Here is a 22,824-nt window from a genome sequence, read left to right as displayed (position 1 = left end):
AATACAAATGGATGAAATGCATTCTTGTCACAAATGTATACTAATTATGCAATGAGGTAAGACACAATTTAGATGGTCGCTGTTGATGCCTGACCAACAGTATAGGTAACTGCTGGATCACAACACAGAATATCTGTCTTGACACAAGCATCTGCATTTATATTTAGTTTGGTTTGATAATGTGATAAAATAGTTGTTTTGAAACTGGACTTTAACTGAAATGTTCACTGTATGTGTTTCACCAATGGCTCATAGTAGTAATATGTTAATGGCCATTTTTGAGGAAAGATTTAGTCTCCAATTCTGTAAGGGTTTCAAACTAATACAGTCCTTTAGTTTCAGTTCCTGAATTCAATTTCAATTCAGAACAGCACATAAGCAAAACTAATAAGGCAGACTTAAGAGCAAACTCTTAGCAATACGTAACAGGTTTATTGGTTGTAATATTAATTCAAATAAAGTAAACAAAACAAAGCCAATTCCCGTCCGTGTACAAATCACAATCTTGTTTCTCAAACAATGTTTAGACAATAGAGAGGCGATATAATGAGCTGAGTTATTAGCTGTTTGGTGCCTAGTGGTCTAGTGGTGTAGTGGTCTAGTGTTTTGGCTTCCAAATACTACACCGGAGGGTTGTGAGTTTAATACCAGAGCTGGCACCATTGTGCCCCTGAGCAAGGTACTTAACTAAGTTGCTCCAGGGAGACTGTCCCGATAGTTAGTTCACTGTAAGTTGCTGGATAAGAGCGTCTGCTAAATGACCTGTAATGTAATGTTTGCCACTCACAGGACAAACATCTGTTCAGGTGATCAATAATAGTCTGCAGGTTAAAACTTTGTATTTTCAAAAAAGTAGTGTTTCTGATCTTGCAAGTGTTTAAAAAAAACAAAAACTGCGCGTGTGTTTACTAATTCACATTATAAGGTGGGCAGATGCAGGAGGGAGTAGGCTACAGTAGTGTACAGATGTGTCAACATGCATATACTGGTAGTATCAAATACTATGCATCCGTCTTGTATTCACGTTTCATTATACCTTTAATGAATATATTGCTATATTGTAATTTAATTCATTTTGTTATAATAACTCATGCCATAGGGCATTATTGCTCTTCCTAGTGCAGTTTGCTGAACAGGCAGTGACCTCACGGCGCCATATTAAAATGCTCCCTCCTCTTTGCCTGTGAGATCGTAGCTTAGCAGCAGCTAGCCGCCAGTCTGCTTTTTACATCCCCAAGACTGACAGAGGGCAACGGCGTGATGGAAATTGACTCGCTTCAAGAGGCGCTCCGAGGTCACGTCACTTTATTTCGATAGTTGTTGTGTTAATTGAGACCACGCGTCATACGTTTGCGTCCGCAATTGTTATATTATAGAAAACAAACGGATTGTAGCTCACAAGCTAATGTCGCTAGCTAGCTGCTACTCATGACTAGCTAACGCTAACAGTACAAGCTGTTACACGGAAATGGTTAGCTGTCTGTACCAATTCATTAGCCAGGGAAGAAAGCAAACTAAAATATGATGCTTTCCGTTATCCTTATTTCCGAACTTGTATGTATTTGCCCTCTATATTTGATTTAACATGCTGAATATGTTTTGGGTGAGATGAGAAAACTGGCAAGTGTCACCGGCTAACGGTAGACTACTGTTTGCCGGCTATGCTTTTGCGGCTAACTTAACATGCTAGCCAGTGCGCTAAACTTATAGCTAGCAAGCAACCTAGCTAGACGGATCGCACACAGTAGCCCGCTACGTTATGTAAATAGCTAACGTAACGTTAATTAGACAATGTGATCGTCTTCAGCCAACGTGTCGCAAGAGACCTGCTTACAAACTTAATTTGTTTGCTAAATGCAAAACACCCAAGCGTAACAACCGAGTTATCAAAACTGTAGGTTAAGCTAGGTTAAATCAAAGCCTGTCCATCTCTTTTTTTGGCTAGTTATTAACGTAATGTCGGTTTGTGTTTGTTCCCCTGTGACGTTAGTTTGTTTTCTGTTCTCAGATTTTGACAAGAAGGCAAAGACGGAGGCATCTCCTCTTCTGGATCAATTTCTATGTCATATTGCCAAGACTGGAGAGACCATGTAAGTGAACATAGCAGGCCTGATAAATTCTCCCCTCATTAACGTTACTACACCACACACGCATATTATTTTTTTATACTATAACTTTATTTATAACCTTTGTAGATGTGTAGTCCAGAAATTATGTTCATACAAAATTGGCAGAATAAATTTTTTCTTAGTTTGTGGTGCATTGTCTATGTTAGTGTAACTGTATTTTCATGCCTCTCCTTAATTAACATGTTCATTAACATCCTACCACGATAGAGAATAGGATCGTGAGAAGCAGTGAGCAACGTAAGGCATTGTGGATCTTTAGGACATGGATTGTAAGCTACTGTAGAAACCTAGTGACAGGCTGTGTCTGTGAATCAAAAGATGGATGGGATACTGTTTTAACATGAAATAAAAATTGACATCCACCAAGTCAAAATGCTTATGTTATCTTTAATTAGCTCATACTTTTTTTCCTAACTACTTAGTGACTTATAGGAGTTCGGCTGGGAGCTTCATGAAGACAACAAGCTAACGTTAGCCCTACAGCTGTCACAGAGTCAGCTTAGACTTCAAATATTAACTTCTCATTAACGTGACAATCTGAAAGAAAGGGTTTGCTCATAAACCGCTTAAAAAGTTGTGACCGCACCAGTTGGCGTAGTTATCAATGCTGTTAACATGGTGGCTAACTAACCACCTTACCTACTGACATATCATCTTAGGAGCTTCATCGAGACTTCAACTGTCACAGTGTCAGCTTAGACTTCAATTATAACTTCTAATAGTTGTATTCTCATTAACGTGACAATCGCAAGAAACCGATTGTTAAAAAGTTGTGATGGCACCGGTCGGCGTAGTTATCAATGCTGTTAGCATGGTGGCTAGCTAACCACATTTTCATTCAAGCTGTCTGTACGTAAACCGAGCACCGTTAGCCTTTGCAACAGAGCCGCTTCACTTGTTGGATAATGTTTCATTACAGTTTTTTCTCTGTTGATTTGTTTGTTGTTGCTATGTTAAAAATGATCAATGTAAACAACGAGTGGTTAACTAAACATGGTGACCACTATCTAGAATGCAATGCGCCATAATGTCGTTGCCCCTTCTCTATATGCTTCTGTCCAATTCTAATGTGTTATGCCAAATGTGTTGAGCCTTAATGTGCTTACCATTTACCTCCAGGGTTCAGTGGTCTCAATTTAAGAACTACTTCCTGTTTAAACTGGAGGACGTGATGGATGACTTCAGAACCGCAGCACCTGAGCAAAGGGGTCCTGCAAATCCCAACGTTGAGTCAATTCCATTTGAAGATATGAAGGAGAGAATCCTGAAGATTGTGAAGGGATACAATGGGTAGGTGACTATCTTAAGTAGTACTTTGGAGGGAAAAGCCAGACTTAGCATGTCTCGTTCCCTTTGACCAACACTCGCCATGGACAGGTTGTCCTCTAGGTTAGCTCACGCTAAGCGCTACACAGATAACAGTAGTCTACAGTATTGTTGTTATTGTTTTTATTATTATTAAAGAGGTTTTTTTTATCCTGTCACAACTGTAAAATCCCAAATTGTATGGCAAGGTCTTGCTCCATTGAATACACTGTTCTAATTTGAAAACAGGGATGTATCTGCAATGACTCCCAATTTACTATGTAGTACAATATGTCAAATTCCTGCAATGGAACCACAAATAATGCAATTGTAGACTCTACACCTGGTCAGTGATGATGCATAAGTGACACAGATCACAATTTATTTATGCTTACTTTAAACTAAGACATACCACATGATGAAACCTAATTGTGAGTGTGCTCAGATCTATTTTGGTATTAGACATGTGGATACACAGACCAGTGACCCACAGCAATTAAAAAGACCTAGTATGGGGTCCAGAACAGACCTGTGACAACTTCTACATCAGACCCTAACAAAAGAAAGTGTCCAAATGTTGGAAATGTTTTTAAAAGGTTGGATTGACAGTAATGTACTCTGTAGGGCCGTACCAAATAGTTTAAAGCTTCATTCATAACGTTGACATTCAAATTCTAAATGAACATTTGAAGGCTTTGTTTGTTTTTTCTATTCATTCGGTTTAAACTTGGTATTTCTGCACAGTTGCAGATAAAGATTAGGCTACACTAATAATATTAGTATTATACTACTGTAGAATTATATTCCAGTGGCGGCTGCGTCAGATTTTTCCTGACTTGTGTGATCCAAACCTTCCCAATAACTTGAGCGTTGTAAAGTGCAAAACACAACCTTTTTATTGAAAAAATGTAGATCCTTTCCAAAATTCACATGATTTTATCCAAGGAGTATTATACCTTAATCCATATTTGTTGCCGTTTAGCCTTTCAAAAACATTTTCACTGCAGTCCCCTGTTTGCTCTCCAGCTTGCGGCACACAAAGGGAAGCTCACACTGAAGTTGTTTTTTAGAATAAAGTTGATTTGATAAAGTAAAAAGAAATAGAGACAAATTTATTCCGATTAATCACTGTATTCAAATTGAGGATTATTATTTTTTTTTTCTATTGAGGTTTTTGAAATGAAGCTTTGAATGTCTGTCGTCATACTTTGACTGACTAACTTTGACTTCTAGAAGAAAAAAAAATCCATTCGTTACAGCCCTAGTACTTTGGTAAAGTAATGGAGCCAAAATATTTACTCAAATAGTCAATCGACAGAAAGTTGTACGGCAACAAGTTTGATAATCGACTGATTGTCTTGAGTTATTCTTTTAAAACAAAAATGCCCAAAGAATCTCTGCTTCCAGCCTTTCCAAAGTTAGGATTTTCTGCTCTTCTTTGTTTTTATATGATAGTAAACTAAATATCTGGGTTTTGGCGTGTTGATCGGCAAAACAAAACATTTGAAGATGATGGCTTGGGCTCTGGAAACTTGTGATGGACATTTTTCAGGTTTTTGACATTTTATAGACCAAGCAATAAATCAAGGAAATAATCATTAGACTAATTGATTGTGAAAGGAACAGTTAATAGCCTTTATAAAGTAACTGATATAATTGGGAGATGTGTTTTATGGGTTTATAGTGGGTTTACAAACACAATTATTTGGTAACTGTTATGTAATCATGCTCCAGTAATATACTTCATGTTTCCTTTCTAGTGATGTTAATACCCAACTTGTCTGCTGCTGTGATTTCCTACCCAAGCTCCCACTATTCCTGAGAACCAAATTGTCCAAATAATAGGACGAAACAGAATGTCAGGGCAAGTTTGTACAGAAGGCCACCAAATGACACATTTCTGTACAATTTGTATTAAGTCTGTTGCTTTTTTCTTCTTAATTTTAGAATTCCATTTACGATCCAGCGCTTGTGCGAGCTGCTCACAGAACCCAAGAGGAACTACACAGGAACAGATAAGTTTCTCCGGGGGGTGGAGAAGGTATGTTCCCAGCAGCGTGGCTGGTTTTCATCCCCCTCAAGTTGTTAACTTGCTGTCACCTGTTTTCACTCATTTTGGAATTCTTGTTCCCCCTCTAGAATGTAATGGTGGTAAGCTGTGTTCACCCAACCTCAGAGTAAGTGTAAACAAAACCTTTGTAGAATAAACTAAACAACAACTTAATATGAAGTTCTGGGAATGATACTTTCCACTGGATTAAGAGTTGTTTTTTTATACTTAACTTGCTTGTGCAGGAAAAATGGATGCAGCGCAGTCAACAGAATGAATGGAGTGATGCTTCCTGGGAACACATCTGCTTTTACAGAGAGGTTGTGCTAGGGACAGATTTAGTCCTTGACCCTAACAATTCAGATTACAACAGAACATTTTCAATATTAATGAAATGCTTTTTTCATTCCTTTTTTTTGATGCGTTTTTATTAGGAAAGTGAACGGTCCTGGAACTCCCCGGCCACTGAACCGACCGAAGATGTCTCTGGCCAACTCACTAGCAGCTAATGGCCTGCCAGACAGCACAGACGACAAAGACCTCAACACAGAGCAAGAAGACGACAAAGACTCGAGGTATTTAAGAAGCTATAGCAGAAAATCTATTCTTCATGATCCACGTAAACCCACCGGAATCACATTTATATCCCGATTCATCTTTCTTTGTCAGTGAGGTTTCAGCGTCGGGCAGTTCCCTGGGGAGCTCGGTGAAGAACAAACACCCAGAAGACGCAGAAGAGGACATGGAAGCCGAGCAGCAGGAAGTGAAGAGACTTAAATTCAGCAAGGACGATGAGGAAGAGGAAGATGAGGAGGACGAAGAAGATGACCAGGAGGCGGATACCCTGAGGTCTTTACACGCCACCTGCCTCTCAAAAGAGGCGGAAGCCATGGTCCAGGAGGAAGACGAAGAGGAGAAGATCGGGTACAGCAAGGAGAATGAAGCCTCCAGCAGTGCTGCTGCCGCTGAGGACCAAGGTAGGGCTGTTGTTTTTTATTTAATTTGTGTTGATTGGTTTGTTTGTGATGCTTTGGTTGGTTGTGGTTTGGGCTGTTCATGATACACTTTCTTAAAAAGCAGAGTTCACTCAGGTGTGGAAAGCTGGACCAATACTGCAATTGCACTGGCTGCATATTACACTCAGTTGGCAGTTTATTAGTTACAGGTCAGTCTTATTATTTATTTTGTCCACCCAAATTTATCAAGGCTAAATACAAAAACACGGCCTGTATGGCAATACAGTTCAACAACATCACAAACTGCAGCCGAAAACATGATAATGAAGTTGATTCATCTCCTCTCTAAACAGTTTGAACAACTGAATTGTAACTTAACATTACAACCTTCATGAAGGTAAAATCTATTGCAGGACTGTTGGATTGCATTGCAATAGTTTTAGCGAGATGTACCTAATCACCTGGTGGGCAAACATCAGACTTATGTGTCAGGTTTTTTTCCACACCATCTCATTTGAATATTAGATTTGCATATTTAGATTACTAATTTTCCATTTCATAAACGTGCATCAAAACCTTCCCACGGGAGAACCTCCGAAGGCACTGGAGCTTGGGCAACGTTACTTGAGCTTGTTTGCAGTGAGTTACAAGGAAAATGTGATGCGCCGTGCTATCATCTGACAGTGTGCCAGAAACCGTGCCGGCGATGACGGATTCAATTGTTGATTTTATTTAAATGATCGTTGATCTACTTTAGAGTCAGGGCAGACTGTAGACTTTAGTTTTTTCTATTTAATATAATTAATATACATTTTTGGTGAACCTTGGTGTGTGCAATCGGCACAATTTCCATGAGCAGTGTGTTTCAAATTAACTTTATAATTTCTCCCATCTAGTGCTACTTTGTTTTATTTTGCTGCATTAGCGCTTAATTCTCTTCAGACAGTCCAATGACCATGTGGTTGACTGTTTTTACAGAAAAAAGATCAGTCTTGAACACGATGCCTGGTATTAAGCAATTACAAATGTACAGCCAGTTTGCTGTGACTCAGTGGAAGAGTTGGGAATTTAATGGCATTTTCAGATTGCTGTTGAAGTTCCACATGGACAAAAGTGTTTGGCTGTAGCCCTGTAGTTTGTGTCTCTTAGCTACGGTTTAGGATCGGCTCATCCCAACCAGAGCTTTCAGTGTTTTAACACAACTGCCTGCTTCAGTTCATTTCGTTTGCTCTGTCAAAACATGCACACGTTCAGCTGCGACTGGTTTTCTCCCATTGTGGGAAAATGTTCAAAAGATCAGCTGATGTTCATTATGCCCAAAGTCTTTCTCATAGTTAATGCGAGCTGGCGAGAGCTAGATGGAAGGCACAGATGAGATTTGATTTCTATTAATATGTAAGTTGATGTTGCGAGGATGACTCTGCTGTCATCATGAATGTGGTTCATCAGACTAAGATGTTATACGTTAAGAGGCATATGACTTATATTATACTTGTCATATTCTTGAATTAAAATACTTTTTGTTATGTAGATTTTATCGTAATGTAGTTTCTTTGCAATAATGAAAGGAAACATTGAATCTATTTTCTTAAGCTTATGTGAGTAAATGGGACAAATTATAGGAATACTTACCCACAATATCACTATATATGTATATCAGTTACTTTGAGTTGACACTATTAAACAGCTTAGCTGATTTGAAGTAAATCGGGGCTGCTTATAACAAAACATTGTATTGTATCAAAACATCTTTTTACAAACTCTCTTAACTCGTGCAGTCGTATGCTCACTACTTCCAAAACGTATGCACTTTCATTAAAACCTTACTATTTAAATCACTTTGCAGTCCCACACTGCGCAGGCACACTACTCGCCAGTGTTTTTAAATAGTAAAGTTTTAGCAAGAGTGTATGTCTTTTAGGATCTAGTGAGCATTCAACTGAACAAATAAGACTGCACAAGTTGTGTTAGGGTTTGTAAATAGATGCTTTGATGCAATAGTTTGCGGTTGTTAAATGCAGCCCCTTTACTTCAATTCATCAAGTCTTGTTTGATACTGAGTGGTGACTCTGGAGGCATGCGAGAAAAACTAAAGTTGAAAATAACACGGAGTGAGTAACTAATGTACAAATGATCAAGAAGACCTCTCATTCATCTGTCTTAAGTTGTCTGGAAAGATTTGGGTCATTTCAGTCTGAAGAGCAACTCAAACATGAAACATACTCTGCGTTGTTTTAATGTTTTTAAATGTGTCTTTTCCACCACAGAACCAACAAGCAGCACGCAGGCCGAGGTGTGTGCGGGCTTCGGTCCGGAGGCTGAGCAGGCGGAGAGGGAGGTGCCATGCGGCTCCCAGGAGGAGGGCAGTGACATGGATCAGACGGAGCAGCAGGCACCTGCATGCGTCCTGGAAAGCCCCGAGACCAGCAGAGACAGCGAGGAGAGCAACAGTGACCCAGTGAGCAGCAGCAGCAGCAGTGGTAGCAGCTGTAGCATAGAGGAGAGTGCAGAAGCGGCAAGAGAAGACATAGCTCTCGCTCCCTCCAGCAGTACATCTGAACCCCCTACAGAGGGCGCCATGGAAAGTGCTACCTTGAACACTGGGACCACTGAGGAGCCCATGGAGCAGGACTAGACTGAAGCCCCCCTTCCCCCTGCAGCCATGCGTGACCATAAACCAGCTTGTCCTTGAATCCAGCTTGACTGTCACTGGGAATGAGGATAACTGCATCTCGTACACAAGACGAACGCCTCGTCCCCCTTTTGGACACTCCTCCAAAATGGCTACCTGGCATTGATATGGGCATACAAATACATTTTCATTTTATTTTTTTTATTTTTTAACTGGAACATTTTATTGATCTTCTCTGATTTTAAGTTAACCTTCAAAGGGTTTGGTTTCAGCAGCCTTGAGTTTCTTGGCTGGATTCTTCTTTTCTCTGTGTTTAATGGGGTTGTTCGGATGCTGAGGTGGTCTGCTTCTTTTCTTGTACCACTCACTCCAACCATTTGGACATTGTGAGAGGATTGGTAGTCTACGTTTTGTACCCTTTAAGCCCAGTGTGCCACACTACCAGGGTCAGAACAGCCATACCAGCCCCTGATTATTTATGAAATTGTACAAGATATGATCTACCGCCACCATTTCTGTTCCTGACTGAAGCTCATGTAAAAGTGTTCTTTGGAGGTAACACCCCACCACCACTGTATATTGTTACTCCACCAAGTTCCAGCCTGGTGTTGAGAACCTGCATTGTTTTAAAAATTATTTCTCAATCCTTATGAGATGGGAAACTTTTTTTGTGTCCTTATATTATTCTAATCATATTTTTGCAATGATACACTACCAATCCCATTTACAATACAACGACCATGCTACAAGGTGTCTTCTGTAAAATTATATATTTTGGATGCATTAAAACCCACCATAATTTATATGATCATTTCAATTCAATTAGTTATTTTGGAGTACATTTTTGTTTCGTCTGCCAGTTGTAGTTTACAAAAACCAGCTGTAAGTACAAAGATGAATTCTGCTTTCTTTGTATCGTGATGTCACCATGTTGTTTCACCGACCGATATCCAGAGCAGTTTCCAGTTCCAGTTCTACACCTGTTTTCTGCAGCTGTACTTTTTGATATTTAGAATTTTAAATTTCTGTAAAGTAGATTTTTGTAGATTGTAATACGGTATGTGTTCACTGCCTTTGTGAAACCATATATAATTGTATCATTTCTGTGTATACTCTGAATGCTTTTGCTTTCAGTGCGGTATTCAGAAACGGCAATAAATGTTAACATTTTTATGAGTGGTGGACTCGCTTACTTTGACACACAGCACCTTGTTTATTCTGTTCACTGTGTGCATTAACAGCCAGGTGCAGGATGGTTAATGATGGCTCTCTGAAAGGGGATGATTAACAAGGCAGATTGGTTAATGTTAAAGTTACACCTGTGCTCTTAATGTTTCAGATTTTCCAAGAGTTTTCTCACCATCTTTACAGCTGTTAGTTGCTCCTCGATTTGCTTTGTTCATTGCATTATGGGACAGTAGTGCACATCATCATCAACACTCACAAAATCAAGTGTTTCGCAGTATGCGTTCTGACTTTTGGAGTACAGTTTTCAGTGTATTTAATCACAAACCCTGGTTAGTATGTTATGTAGTAGGCAATTGAGACTGCCAGAATACTTGTGTATTTGTTAAGTGAAACCCTGGTGTGTTATGGGCTCTGAGTAGTTGGCTGTAAAGTATCGGGGTCCTGAGCAGCGGGAACGATGTTTCTGGCAGACGTTTGAATAATGGGTCTTCCTCACAGCACACATTTTGACTTGTCATAGTAGGACAAGCACAGGTGTCACTAATGCTTTAGATGAGCTAGTTCCAGGGGGCTGGGTGTTGTGCATGCTGACTCACTGTCATGACTTACTGGGACACTTAATGGAACGGAGCCATGATTAACGAAATGACTTCCACCTGTGTTTATCCCACTATGGCGAGTCAAAATGTATAGTAATAACCTATTAATGAAATGCTGCCAATGCTGTGTTGACAAGTTACACTATCAGCTTCGATGTCCATGAGAACATTTTTTTTTTTTAAGCTGTTCTTTCAGGAACATCTCTGACTTGTCAAAGGGGGACACAAGATGTGTTTGGCAAACATTTTCTGTAGAGGCTCACCATCTGCTATCTGTGGTCATGATCAGAATATACCGAAGCCTTTCTCACGGCACACATTTCCACTTGTCAAAGTAGGAAAAGCACAGGTGTTACTAATGGCGGCTCTGTGCTATTCAAGTGCCCCAGTGAGCCAGCATGCACGATACCACGTCCCTGAAATCAAAGCAGCTAAGTGGATTTCAGTCATCATTAATATCGCTTTTTCCTACTGTGACATGTCAACATGTCTTCCGGGATAAAAGGCCAATATCGTCTGTCACTGCTGTCTTTTGACTGCTGAAATTTGCCCAGGCTCTCTGAGGAAATAAAAAGAGGACAGTGTTAATCCACGCCGCGCCTTTTTAACGGTGGGCTTTGAAGACTTGTCTCCGGGGAAACAAATACCAGGTCAGAAGGGATATTAAAAGCAGCTTAACACCAAATGATTTTAATTCTGACCCTAGCAGATAATACGGACAGAGGATGACGGTGGCTTGAAGGTTTCACGGACATTATAGGAGACACCAGTGGCCTGCCAAAAATGGCCAGTGGACTTATCGTACTGTTGTATCACAGTTTATAGTTACTCCTCACTTTTTTATGTCATTACTACACTTGCATGTGTCTGCAGCCGTATTACCAGGGGATAACATTTCAGAAAGTTAAATGCACCAGCCTGCCTGCTGTCAGAGCCGCTCTGAGGACAAACTCCCTCTGGCCTCCCTGAGAAGCAAAACATCTAATCAAATGTTATAAAAGGAAAGAAAACACTTCAGGGCTATTTCTTGAAAGTGTGGCAGCATCACTTCTCAGAATTATTCGAAAATGTTTAAGAACCTATGGATGTTGGTGTTTATCGTGTAAGTCCTATAGATTGGCTCAAACTCGCAAAGGAACTCTTCCTATAGTTATAATAGCCGCGGTGAGTAGAGTGCAGCCTTTGATCAAACTAGTCAGTAAAATAACTATGAAATTAAACTCTTCCTCATTTCGCTTCTGACCCCCGTGGAGCCCCCTCCCGGACCCCTGGGGCCCTCTGGACTACACTTAAACCCAGTGGGCTGCTGCATGTAGTTATAGTTGAGTTTCATGCTTCACCAGCTGGCTGAAGAGAAGAACTTTTAAAAGGATCTGTTGTCCGTAGTAGTGCATATCAAATCAAAGTAATTGTCTCGAGTCATCGTGCAAAGGGGAAGCACTAAAGTGTTGGACACACTTGGTGACATTGACAGGATTAAAAGGAGAAATACATCAAGTCTTAAGAAAGCCATTATAACATAGTCAGTTGAGAGATTTGAGCTGAAACATATCAACATGAAATGTCCCCAGCTGATTACGTACATCAAGACAATTATTTTTTGTATTACAAGTTCTCTGAAATGTATGTTTGAATATGCAAATGAGGCATCTCTTTGTATCGCTCCATAAATCAGAAAATACTGTCAACAGCCATAGAAAATAATCTATTTTCACCATTTATTTAGGAATAAAATGCTCCATGAATCAGGCTATGAATGATATATGAACAAACCCCTTGGTAAAAAGCTTCAGAATATAGAGAGGAATGAAACTCATTTTGAGATAACAGCCTTTAAAGATATGTATTGTAAAATCCCATATATTTTCAAGACACTACAGGTAAATAGGTTAAAAATGACTAATAGATACCACGATGAAACTTCCCAAGATGAATACTTACATTGAGACAATTATATTTTCCATCACATTTCTTTGTGAGTAAAATCAACACCTAAATGTGTATTTGGATGTTTTCTTTGTCTGTAAGAAGACATGTTATGGAAGCAAAGTAGCCCACAATCTCAAAATTGACTAGTGCATGAAAAGGTTTTTGGTCTCTTAGGGTCTCTCGCCCTAAGTGGTTCAACAGTATTAAATGTTCAGGATTGATGAAGCTGCACCAGCAGTCATGTCCCCGCAGACGGGGTCACGCAATCTGCGTGTCATCCAATAGAGGGTACTGTTTAGTTTCCAAGCCAGACCAAACATGCTTTGCCTGCCCAGGAATCAGAATGCTCACTGTGTCCTGCTGCCAGTGAATGCAGGCTGTGACACATTCAGTGTGCCTCTTTAATACACCGCCTTGAATCGCCTGAAAAAGTAGACACAGACATCATGACCTCCTTCGTCTCCATCCAACGCTGCACGATGAACCCTCGCCTGTCTACTTTTGTTTCTTCGGGAGAGCACCTGCTGCCTTTGAATGCCTCACATAATGCCACACATTTTCCCTTGTCTCTTTAAAAACCACAGATGTCAGATCGAGTCCCACGTGTCTCATTTTCTCACACCTTTATGTGAAGTATCTGCTGCTTGTAAATACTAGCTTCTTACCTTGTGGGGAATTCCTAGTCACATTTGTTGAGACAGTAAACAAGGTGAGATTTTCTCGACATTGCCTAATAGGTTTGTAAGTGTTCTCTGTTGAATTCCAGGCACTAGCAGACCCAGAATAGGGAGGTGGGGGGTTTGTTGTCAATGCCAAGTTACATTATTTGTAAGGCTGTCGAATTAACGCGTTAATTTCGATTAATTCATCACAGAAAAAAATAACGCGTTAAAAATATTAACGCAGATTAATCACGCTCCTAGATGCCCCTGACTTTTGGTCCGACAGCACGGAGCATGGAGCTCTGACAACCCCCCCGTTGCACGGAGCTCTCACAGCAAATATTGATGAACTAATATGAATTAATCACAAAGCTTGTAATTAATTAGATTATTTTTTTAATCGCTTGACAGCCCTAATTATTTGGCAAACAGCAGGGTCAAACATTCTGAGCTACTCTGACAAAATGACAAACACCAGCAGTGGGTGGGACGCTGTTCAGTGTGTGGGCAAGCTTTTCCTCCATTTCAAAAATACCAGGCGCACCTAAAAATGGAGGCAGCAGGGAGGCTCCACCACACAGACAGACTTCACAAGCACCGCTTAAGCAAAGTGGGGGACAGTGAGAAATACCGTCTAATGTTCTGAAATGGTTAGTGGTTAAGAAAAAAAGAAGGTAGAAATTGAATTATTCTCTCGTCCAAACTCCAGTGGGTTTGAGGAGTGGATTTTGGTGCGGCTCAGCGTGGGGGCGGCGCGCTCAGCGGGCACCAACCTCAGGTGGCTGCTGTTTGAATTTCCACTTCTCTGTCAGAATGGTGTCACCACACAGAGAGAGAAACTGTAAGTGGAAGACTGCTTTGATTCAGCTGGTCTATTTGTGACACTGCCTATTGGCGGCCTCCTTCACTCCCTTCAAAAATGGCAAGTTGGGAAATTCGAAGACATCACACATTACATAAAGTGTGTGGTTGGCAGTAAAACGCTGGCTGTGTGAGCCTGGCTCGGGGAAATCAGGGCAGTGTTATGAGATCTGTAAGCTAAGAATAAGGTTGACTGCTACAGAAGCACTTAACCTTGTGTTTCCTACAAATGCATCTTGGTTTTACAGATAGATGAACATACTGTACAGTAAATAGAAAGTCAATCTGGCAACCACCAGGAGGCCTGTTCCAGAAGACCTGAGATGTCTCATACCCAGGGTCGGGAGGGTTACTTTAAAAATGTATTCCGTTATAATTACTAATTACCTGTTAAACAAATGTAGTCAGTAACCTAATCCAAGTATCACAATATAACGTAACTTGATTGGTTTCCTTTTTTTTTTTTAACGACCTCAATACCAAAAATGCAAAGACAAAAGACAAATGTTGAAATTTGGAATTTCTTTTAGTATGTAAAATAGAAAGGGGAACAACATCACAGTACAGTGCAAGTTCTGCCTTTCAGCTGTGAAAATGATGTCATCATACTCAAATCATTTGGCACAATGGGTTGCCAGGTTTTAATTATTTTTTTACTAAATGTATCTGTAATCTGATAACATCTTTTTCTTCTGTAACTGTAATGGAATACAGATTTTTTTTGTATCCTTATTATGTAAAGTTATTCCATATATTGTGTTCCTCCCCAAGCAAGACAGAGCGGTGCTGTGGAGCCAGGTCACGTGGGCTTTATATTTATACAAGAAACAAATCTGGTATACATTCAGAAACTACATGGAAGTAACTGCAGAGATCTAAGGAGATGAAATCAGGTCAAATTAACTTGGTCTTTTAAGGACTCTGGCTGCTTTGCGGCTTTTTGAATTTAGCAGTAGTCGGCCCAGAGCCTTTTTAAGTAGACCAGTGAGAAGGGTACTGCAATAATCTAACCAATTAGACAGGAATGTTGTTTTTCTGCATCGAGCAAGGCAAGAAGTCTCTTACGCCAGATATTGTTCGAGGTAAGCAAGCGGCTCAATTGATGACAAGGTCGGGTTTGTGAGTCCAACACTTTGGTCCAGACTGAAATATCTCAACAAATAATGGATGGATTGTCATGAAGTGTTATACAGATACACATGGTGCCCAGAGGATGAATCCTAAATACTTAAGTAATTCGCCAAGTTCTCTGTAGTGCCACCAGTGGGTCACAATTACCACTTATCCAGTGAAATATCTCCACATTACATGGATGGCTTGCCACAACATTTTGTACAGATATTCATGATCCTTAGATGATGTATCCCAAAGACTTCTGTGATCCCCTGAAGTTACATCGAGCACCACCAAGAGTTTGACTTTTTATTTTTATTTAAGTGAAAACTATCGAATGATCTCTCATGGAATTTGTTCAGACATTCATGTTCCCCCAGGATGTAACTGTAATAACTTTGGTGATCCTTTTGATATATTTTGATTTCAGCGCGTTAATCAGGTCAATATTTAAATTTTAACTATGAAAATTATCTTTGATTTATGACCAAATACCTGCAAAACTAATGACATTCACTATCCTCAGCTGCACTTTGTGTTCAGTGCCAATTAGCAAATGGTGGCATCCATTAGTATCATTAAAGTTCATCTTACCAACATAGTTAACATACAATAGCATGGCTGTGGACTCATATACTTCTTAGACGATAAAGGGCTATGTCATGTTGCTCAAGAAAATAAGGTCAGAATCAACAATAATTACCTCTGCGGGACCATCGGAGACAGGGCAGAACATATTTACAATAACAAGAAATTCTGTTACAGGAAATTGTGTGCTCTTCATTTGTTAGGTCTGTAAAGCATTCAACGAGGTAACAGATGGTAGGTGCTTCATCTTAACCAACCCAGGTCTTACAATATCAAAGAAATGCTCAATTTCTCAATGTTCTATTGTTCTGATGCCAACATTACATTTGTATTTATGTTCATACTAAAATATCCCTCTAATATCAGAAACATTAACAGTATTCAACAGCATTTCTGCAAGTTTACAACACTCTAATGAAGTACACTAATTTACTTTACTCACCTTGTTGGCAGCACAGGGCCTGTCTGCTTCCCCCAGCCACTCAGTCTAATGGCACTGAAGGGTCTTGTTTATAGCAGCCCCATGCTTTTAGAGGCCATTTTCACAGATGCGGCCTGCTCTTTGCGCTGAGTTGTAAAAAGTGTGAATGGGAGACTAATAAAGGTGCAATTACAGCAATTGAGTGTATATGTGGTGATACCCGCTGTTGCAGGATTGTGTGCATGCATCCTGCAGCTGAGGAGGCGGGTTGCCTGGATGTTTTATGATAATGATAATGGATTGTTAGGCCACACCGGGAGAGTCTCTGTCTGAGCTGCTTCTACCTGTCCAAGCAGACACTGACATATAGTCTTTCTTCAGGTCTGTGGTTCAAGTATAAAAACATCAATAAAGGAGAAAGTGACTGGGCTGGTTACTTGAACTCTTTACACTTAATACAATTGGTGTTTATTTATTTGAGCCCCTTAAAAGCAGCTAAATGAAATGGACTCTTTTGAGCTGGTCACTTAAGCTGTATTGATTTGACTTTCAGCTGGGAGAACATAAAGTTGAAATGTAGCTTGTGAGAACATGCCACGGATGGTTGAGAACTGCTGCCGCGGGAGGCCAGAAAAACCCTGTGCCATGAGCTCAGTCCGTTCACAGCGACAATAGAGCTTTTGTCACATTTAGAGCCGCTTGTTGTATTCTAAATCAATAGGCAGGAAATAAGAGTTACTCACGGAGCCTGTCACACAGCCGAGAGGTCTGCAGACCAACATTTTATGTGCACAGGACTTGGATTACCAGTGATACGTCATGGCACATACATTATAAATAAACAAGCAAGGTGGAGATAGTAAATATTAAAGGCTGACATCTAAATGCTAAGAATCAAGCGTTCCTAAATATGTGAACTTCAGCCTTACCTCATGATCCCCAGGGATATTAATAATTGCTAATGGTCAATAAAAGCCCCAACAAACTACACACATACACATGCACCCATGTACATAAACATTTGTTGTGGCCAAAAATACACACACTGCATTTCTGGCTCATACACACACGGAGCATATGCACACATTTCTGTGTTTGAGTGCATACACTGTACGAATGTTAGAGGATAATGTTCATTTAAACAAAATCACTGATGTCTTTTTTATATATACGGTTTGAGCACATGATTCTTTCAGCACCTGAAAATGATTTCTTAGTGAAGTCTTTCAATTGCGGCTCGTATCACGCTGAGATTCTAATTCATTACTCCAGTGGTTCTCAAAGTGGAGCCCTTGGCGGGGATCCTTTGAAAACGAGGAGCAGTTTAATTTCACCATCATTTAATTCAGCGTATTACATCGTTAACTTGTAGAACTCTCAGAGGTGCAGATTTAAAGTCCTTTGCCATTATAATCCTTAGATTAAGAAAAAAGTTCAACATGGTCATATGAATCATCAAGGGCTCTGAAAGGCTTAAAGTTGTATGTGTTTTAAACCTTAAAACCTTTGAAAACTTAGGGCTAAGAAGTAAAAATACCCAACAGAAAAATCGTTCCTGCAAAGGCCAAGTTATCTAAATCATAAGGACCGCACTATTTTGTATCCCCACTTAGGGATTTAGGCTGTTGAAGCACTAACAGTCTAAAGGCTTGCTAACAATGTCCACTGTACCCACAATATAAAATTGTGGGATGGAACCAAAAACATACTAATCAGAATTGAAGTTCAAAGTTCGTCCTGAGGGAGGCATTAGGTACGGAACTGCAGCCAGGAGGCGATTAGCCAAGCTTAACATAAACACAGGAAGCAGGGGGAAACAGGGGCGTATCTATGTTCCCAGGGTCCTATGTTCCCCAGCTTAATATCCTCGTAATATGGACACATTAACAAGACTGTTTTTGTTCTCAGCAATGTATGTTTCTCTATGCATATTGAAATCACCCACCTTCCGCTTATAAGCTAATGACGTTGTACTTCTTGAAACCTACAGCCTCCAATTTGCAGGCAAGACAGGATTCTTTTTTCTGAACTGCGAAGATAGCCCTTACAAATCTATTACAATGTTAGTTTATATCAAGATAGGACACTGGGAACATAGGGATGACCCCGGGGAAACATCAGCTAGCTTGGCTCTGTCAATAGTTCAAATAATGCCTACCAACACCTCTGAAGATGTTGCGCCTTCTTTTTAATACTCCTGCACATTAATAGACAAAACAACAAGTTGTGGTTTCCAATGTCGATGTTACGTGGTGTAACCATTTTCTTGGCGACTAGCGCTAATCAACTAATCACCTTTTGGCTCCGGTTTCATTCTAGATTCCGCACCGAGTGGTACCAATCATCTCATATATCTCGGAAAGAAACCGATACCAAAATGTTGATTGGAAGTAAATGCACTCGGCAATCTCTAGAAGTCTTTATCTTGTCCAGGACGTTTTATAAGAAACACTTATAGAACGTCCATGAGGTTTCACCATCAGTGTAGCATGACAATTTTAAAGTTTCTTATTTATGGGATGTGACTGGACTCTTTTAGTTACACCCACTTTCCAGCTTGGTGCAGGTCACCACCGAAGATGCTGTGTTTTCCAAAAAAAGATTCAATGGCCCATTACAATCAATAAGCAGTACTGGTTATTAAGGGTCTCTGTCTCTGTTTCTGTCCGTTGGGCACTATATGTGTATAATCATAACTAGAAGATGTAACATTGACAATCTGCTTTCGGGTTTCAATAAGTAAATAAATCTGCCTGAAAAGTGCTTCTCAGGCAGTGAAAAACAGTGAAAAGCTCTGTTGTGTCATTTGGACACTTGGACATTGAACTTAATTTGTATGTCAGTCCAAAGACGTACACCACTGCGGGCAGAGCCTCCAAAGTTTTGATCACAGCACATTTTCTGTGTACAATCTCTGTAACCAAAACTCCAATCTGCTCATCTCTTGGTGTTTTTTCTACATTCATGAAGTCAGCCTGTTGTGACAGTGCTGTACTTAACACTTAATGACGTTGGTGTTATCTCTTTGAACATGAGCACTGATACGCTGTGCATAAGGCTGAGGTAAATCCTTTGGATCCAGTGGGAACTGTGGTGGCACAGAAGAATGACAGCACGTCTTTCCCTTTCTTTCGCTCCTTCTCTCCTTCCTTGTTCAGTTGCCGCCATCCTGCTGACTGAAGCCTATAATTTGGAATGTGTATAATGGATAAATTAGCTGTTAACCAATAAAAAAGGGAGCCATAGAGGTTCATGCGATCTGACCCAGGAAACTGCGCTGTGAGAATAGTTGAGCAGAGAGGGACGAGCTGTGGGAGGACGGAGCACTGTGAGTTATGGCTCCGCTGGGCCATAAACAAAACACAAGCAAAGGGGCCTTTGAAGCTAACAAGACCATGCAAGGGTCAAATACGTAGTTAGGGACATTTATATGTCTTTAGCAGTCAAAGACCTGGCTCGCATTTTGGAAAAAATGTAAGAAGATGAGACAAAAACGTTTTCAAATGAAGTTAATGAATGCAAAATGTGAGGTATGGTGTGCAAAAAACGTATTTGTTTTGTGTTGAGTGAATAAATGAGGTGTCTGGATTCATTTGTAATCAATGTTGTGTCATTTTTTAAAGTTCTTCCTGGCTGGTTAAGGGGAAGGTTAAGCGACACAGCCGCTCTTCTAGCTGACCGGACTCTTGCTGGCTTATTACCTCTCCTGACCTTTGAGTAAAAGTGCAAAGAAACAACTCAAAGACAGGAGCATCAGCAGCCCACAGGCCCCACTACAGACAATCATGTTGCCACCATACACTTGTTTCAGACCACTGTGAAGGTCGGAGTTAATGGGGAATCTGAACTTTCATATCACATTTTTTCCCGGCACCCTATTCTTTATTTTCTCTTCCTCAGATCTTGTTGCTGTTAGTGTCTTAAAATTTCATTCAATACTTAGTTTCATGACTAAATATCTGCAAAATAAATGACATTCCGATCAGCCCCAGCTGTACTTGTGTTTAGTGCTAAGTAGCACGTCAGCATGGTGAGGTGAGCATTTAGCTCAAATCAGGCGTTGCTGCGATTAGCACAGGGTTGTCACTTATATGGCCCATTTGTGTGACGTCATGTTAGTAGAAATTCTCCAAATTTTCCATTTTCAGTTGCTCAGTTGTCTGTCTGTCTGTCTGTCTGCCTGTCTGTCTGTCTCGGGTAGTGGGGACCCTATATACTTAAGCACAACTCTGAACAGAACTGTAAATGACTTTTGTCTGTATCTTGACTGACTTAATCTTTCATGCTGCCTGCAATAATGTCAAACTTGATACAACAATGAAATAAAAGCGTCGGCTCACTCAGAATTTGTCACCGCAATGAGTCGCAAGATGCAGTCAGGAAAACTGTCTGTGTAGTTGACCTTCTTCAAAATGAAGGTCGAATTCCGAAGATGGGTGTGGTCCGAGCATGGGCGCCACAAGAAGGGAGGGGAAGGGGTCATTGCAGCTGGTGTCTCCAGCTTTTCAATTAAAATGAGAAATAAAACCCTCAAGCATCGAATTTCCATTTATTTTATTTTGTTTTAGTAGGTAATATCAGTGAAAGGTTCTACTTCTTTAACCTTTTTACATACAAATCTGTGTCACTTCGTACTCCATTGGTTTGAATTGACTGGGCGACTGGGAATATGCTTGACTCTGTTGACAAGTCAATGAAAATGACAGCATGAGCCCTATTCTACTTCTGATCTAAGACTATTATTCTAACTGATAAGTCAGGGTGTTGCATGTTATCTCGTGCAGGTCAACAACATGTTTCTGCGTTCCTCTCCTGCCATTAATCATTGTAATGTCTCTGTGTTGTTCCATTGCGTACTTGTGATAAATCAGAATAGATGGCGGGTTTTATTATTCATTTTTATGTATGTGATATATTTAGGACCTTTGTAGTTTTGCTCATCTATCCTGTCACGTATGGTTTCACAGCAAACAAACACATTGCTCCGGATTGAAATAATAGTGATAAAACGCTGTAGAATGCAGTGAAGTTGTCACTTCTTCAAAACCATCCCCAGCTGACGCTTGTATTTCATTCTTGACAAGTTTGACATTATTGCAGGCAGCGTGAAAGATGAATTCAGTCAAGATGCAGATAAAAGTAATTTACAGTTCTTTACAGAGTCATGCATTAGTACGCAGGTTTTGCAATGTTTTCTTTCTAAAGACTCATATCGTCTTTCGGGACCTCTGTGAAACCCATGTTTGAGGTAATGTTCTATTTTACAGAACATAACAAGGTTTTTGTTGTATTTTTATTCACAAAAACTTCTTCAGTTCAAAGGGGAAAGTTAATTACTTTTTATAAAACCAAAACACTATTGATGTTAATATCTAGTGAGGTTATTGTTGTAACCTTAATAAATTACATTTAGGGGGGAAATACACCAAATCACTATTGAAGATATGACAAAAATGGTATCCAAAAATGTTTCTAATTAGTTATGAGTGCTGGAAATGTTTTGCCTCAAGTTAGAAAGTAATATTTTGCGATATTTTCATGCTGAGCTCCAGTTTCACCTCAGCAATATTCTTCTGGGTGCAGTTTTGCATTTTTATTGTGAATATCACATTTTTTGGAAGAAAATATTCCGAGGTCAGAGGACTAAAAAGCTCTGAGGACATGCCTCCACATCTAAGTATAATCTTTTTGACTGATGTTCAGACATGTGTGAAAACGTGGTTCAGCATTTCTTTCTGTTTATCCAGCAGCTCGTTGTCTTTAATCCAAGATGTGAGATGTGCTAACACAGTCTCTGCACCTGCTGAACTTGCTGGAGCTACGGTGCCTCCGAGGTAAAATACAAATGTGCTTATTTTAATTCAGGTCATGCAAAAGATCAGAGACTACAAGTGGACTTTTTACTAAGACGTGCAACAAATGGTTCTCTGGATTGAGTTCCAGTGTCATCTGTCAAAAATAAATATGACAGTCTACTTTTAAATATGTGAGGGATGATGACTGGGCTGGTCGAGCCCTTCAGTGCTTCTCAGTCCCCACAGGGAATCAGAGGAGCCGCCTCCTTATCAGTTAATGGATGAGCACACTGGAATGTCGGTCTGTTCTCCGCTCTGACATATAAACTGATGAGTCCCACTCTCCAGCCCAAACACAGGACTGTCAAACGGGCGGGGAGACAAACACTTTCATCCCCTAAGATAATAAAAATACATGGGGGTTGTACAGACAAGTATGTGATCGACTAATCTCTAAGCATTCTGTGTTGGGGGGGGGGGGGGGGGGGGCATCCCAGAATTGATTGCTAGAGCTTTTTGTTTGCCTTGCATGCCATATTGTTATCTCCCATTATTGTACACAGACTTGTACCCAGACATAAATCACAGGGCTTGGG

At 40.2% G+C, this 22,824-nt stretch overlaps 1 protein-coding gene across 3 annotated transcripts; it reads left to right on the top strand.

Moving 5' to 3' along the window:
• The first annotated feature begins 1,137 nt into the window (after positions 1-1,137).
• ppp4r2b (protein phosphatase 4, regulatory subunit 2b) lies at positions 1,138-10,245 on the top strand. Of its 3 annotated transcripts, none has more exons than XM_029432463.1 (9): positions 1,138-1,294; positions 2,009-2,090; positions 3,249-3,419; positions 5,382-5,475; positions 5,574-5,611; positions 5,730-5,804; positions 5,919-6,059; positions 6,154-6,461; positions 8,708-10,245. In XM_029432463.1, the coding sequence occupies exons 1-9, from the start codon at positions 1,261-1,263 to the stop codon at positions 9,073-9,075; spliced, it is 1,311 nt and encodes a 436-aa protein (XP_029288323.1). In that variant the 5' UTR covers positions 1,138-1,260; the 3' UTR covers positions 9,076-10,245. The 3 variants fall into 3 exon arrangements, with proteins under 3 accessions (XP_029288323.1, XP_029288326.1, XP_029288324.1); XM_029432466.1 differs by lacking the exon at positions 1,138-1,294 and adding an exon at positions 1,453-1,471; XM_029432464.1 differs by lacking the exon at positions 1,138-1,294 and adding an exon at positions 1,876-1,894.
• The last annotated feature ends 12,579 nt before the right edge of the window (positions 10,246-22,824 follow it).

Source organism: Cottoperca gobio, chromosome 5 (assembly GCF_900634415.1).
Source record: "Cottoperca gobio chromosome 5, fCotGob3.1, whole genome shotgun sequence".
In the NCBI taxonomy this organism is placed as follows: domain Eukaryota; kingdom Metazoa; phylum Chordata; class Actinopteri; order Perciformes; family Bovichtidae; genus Cottoperca; species Cottoperca gobio.
This window is presented reverse-complemented; position numbering and strand designations above follow the sequence as displayed.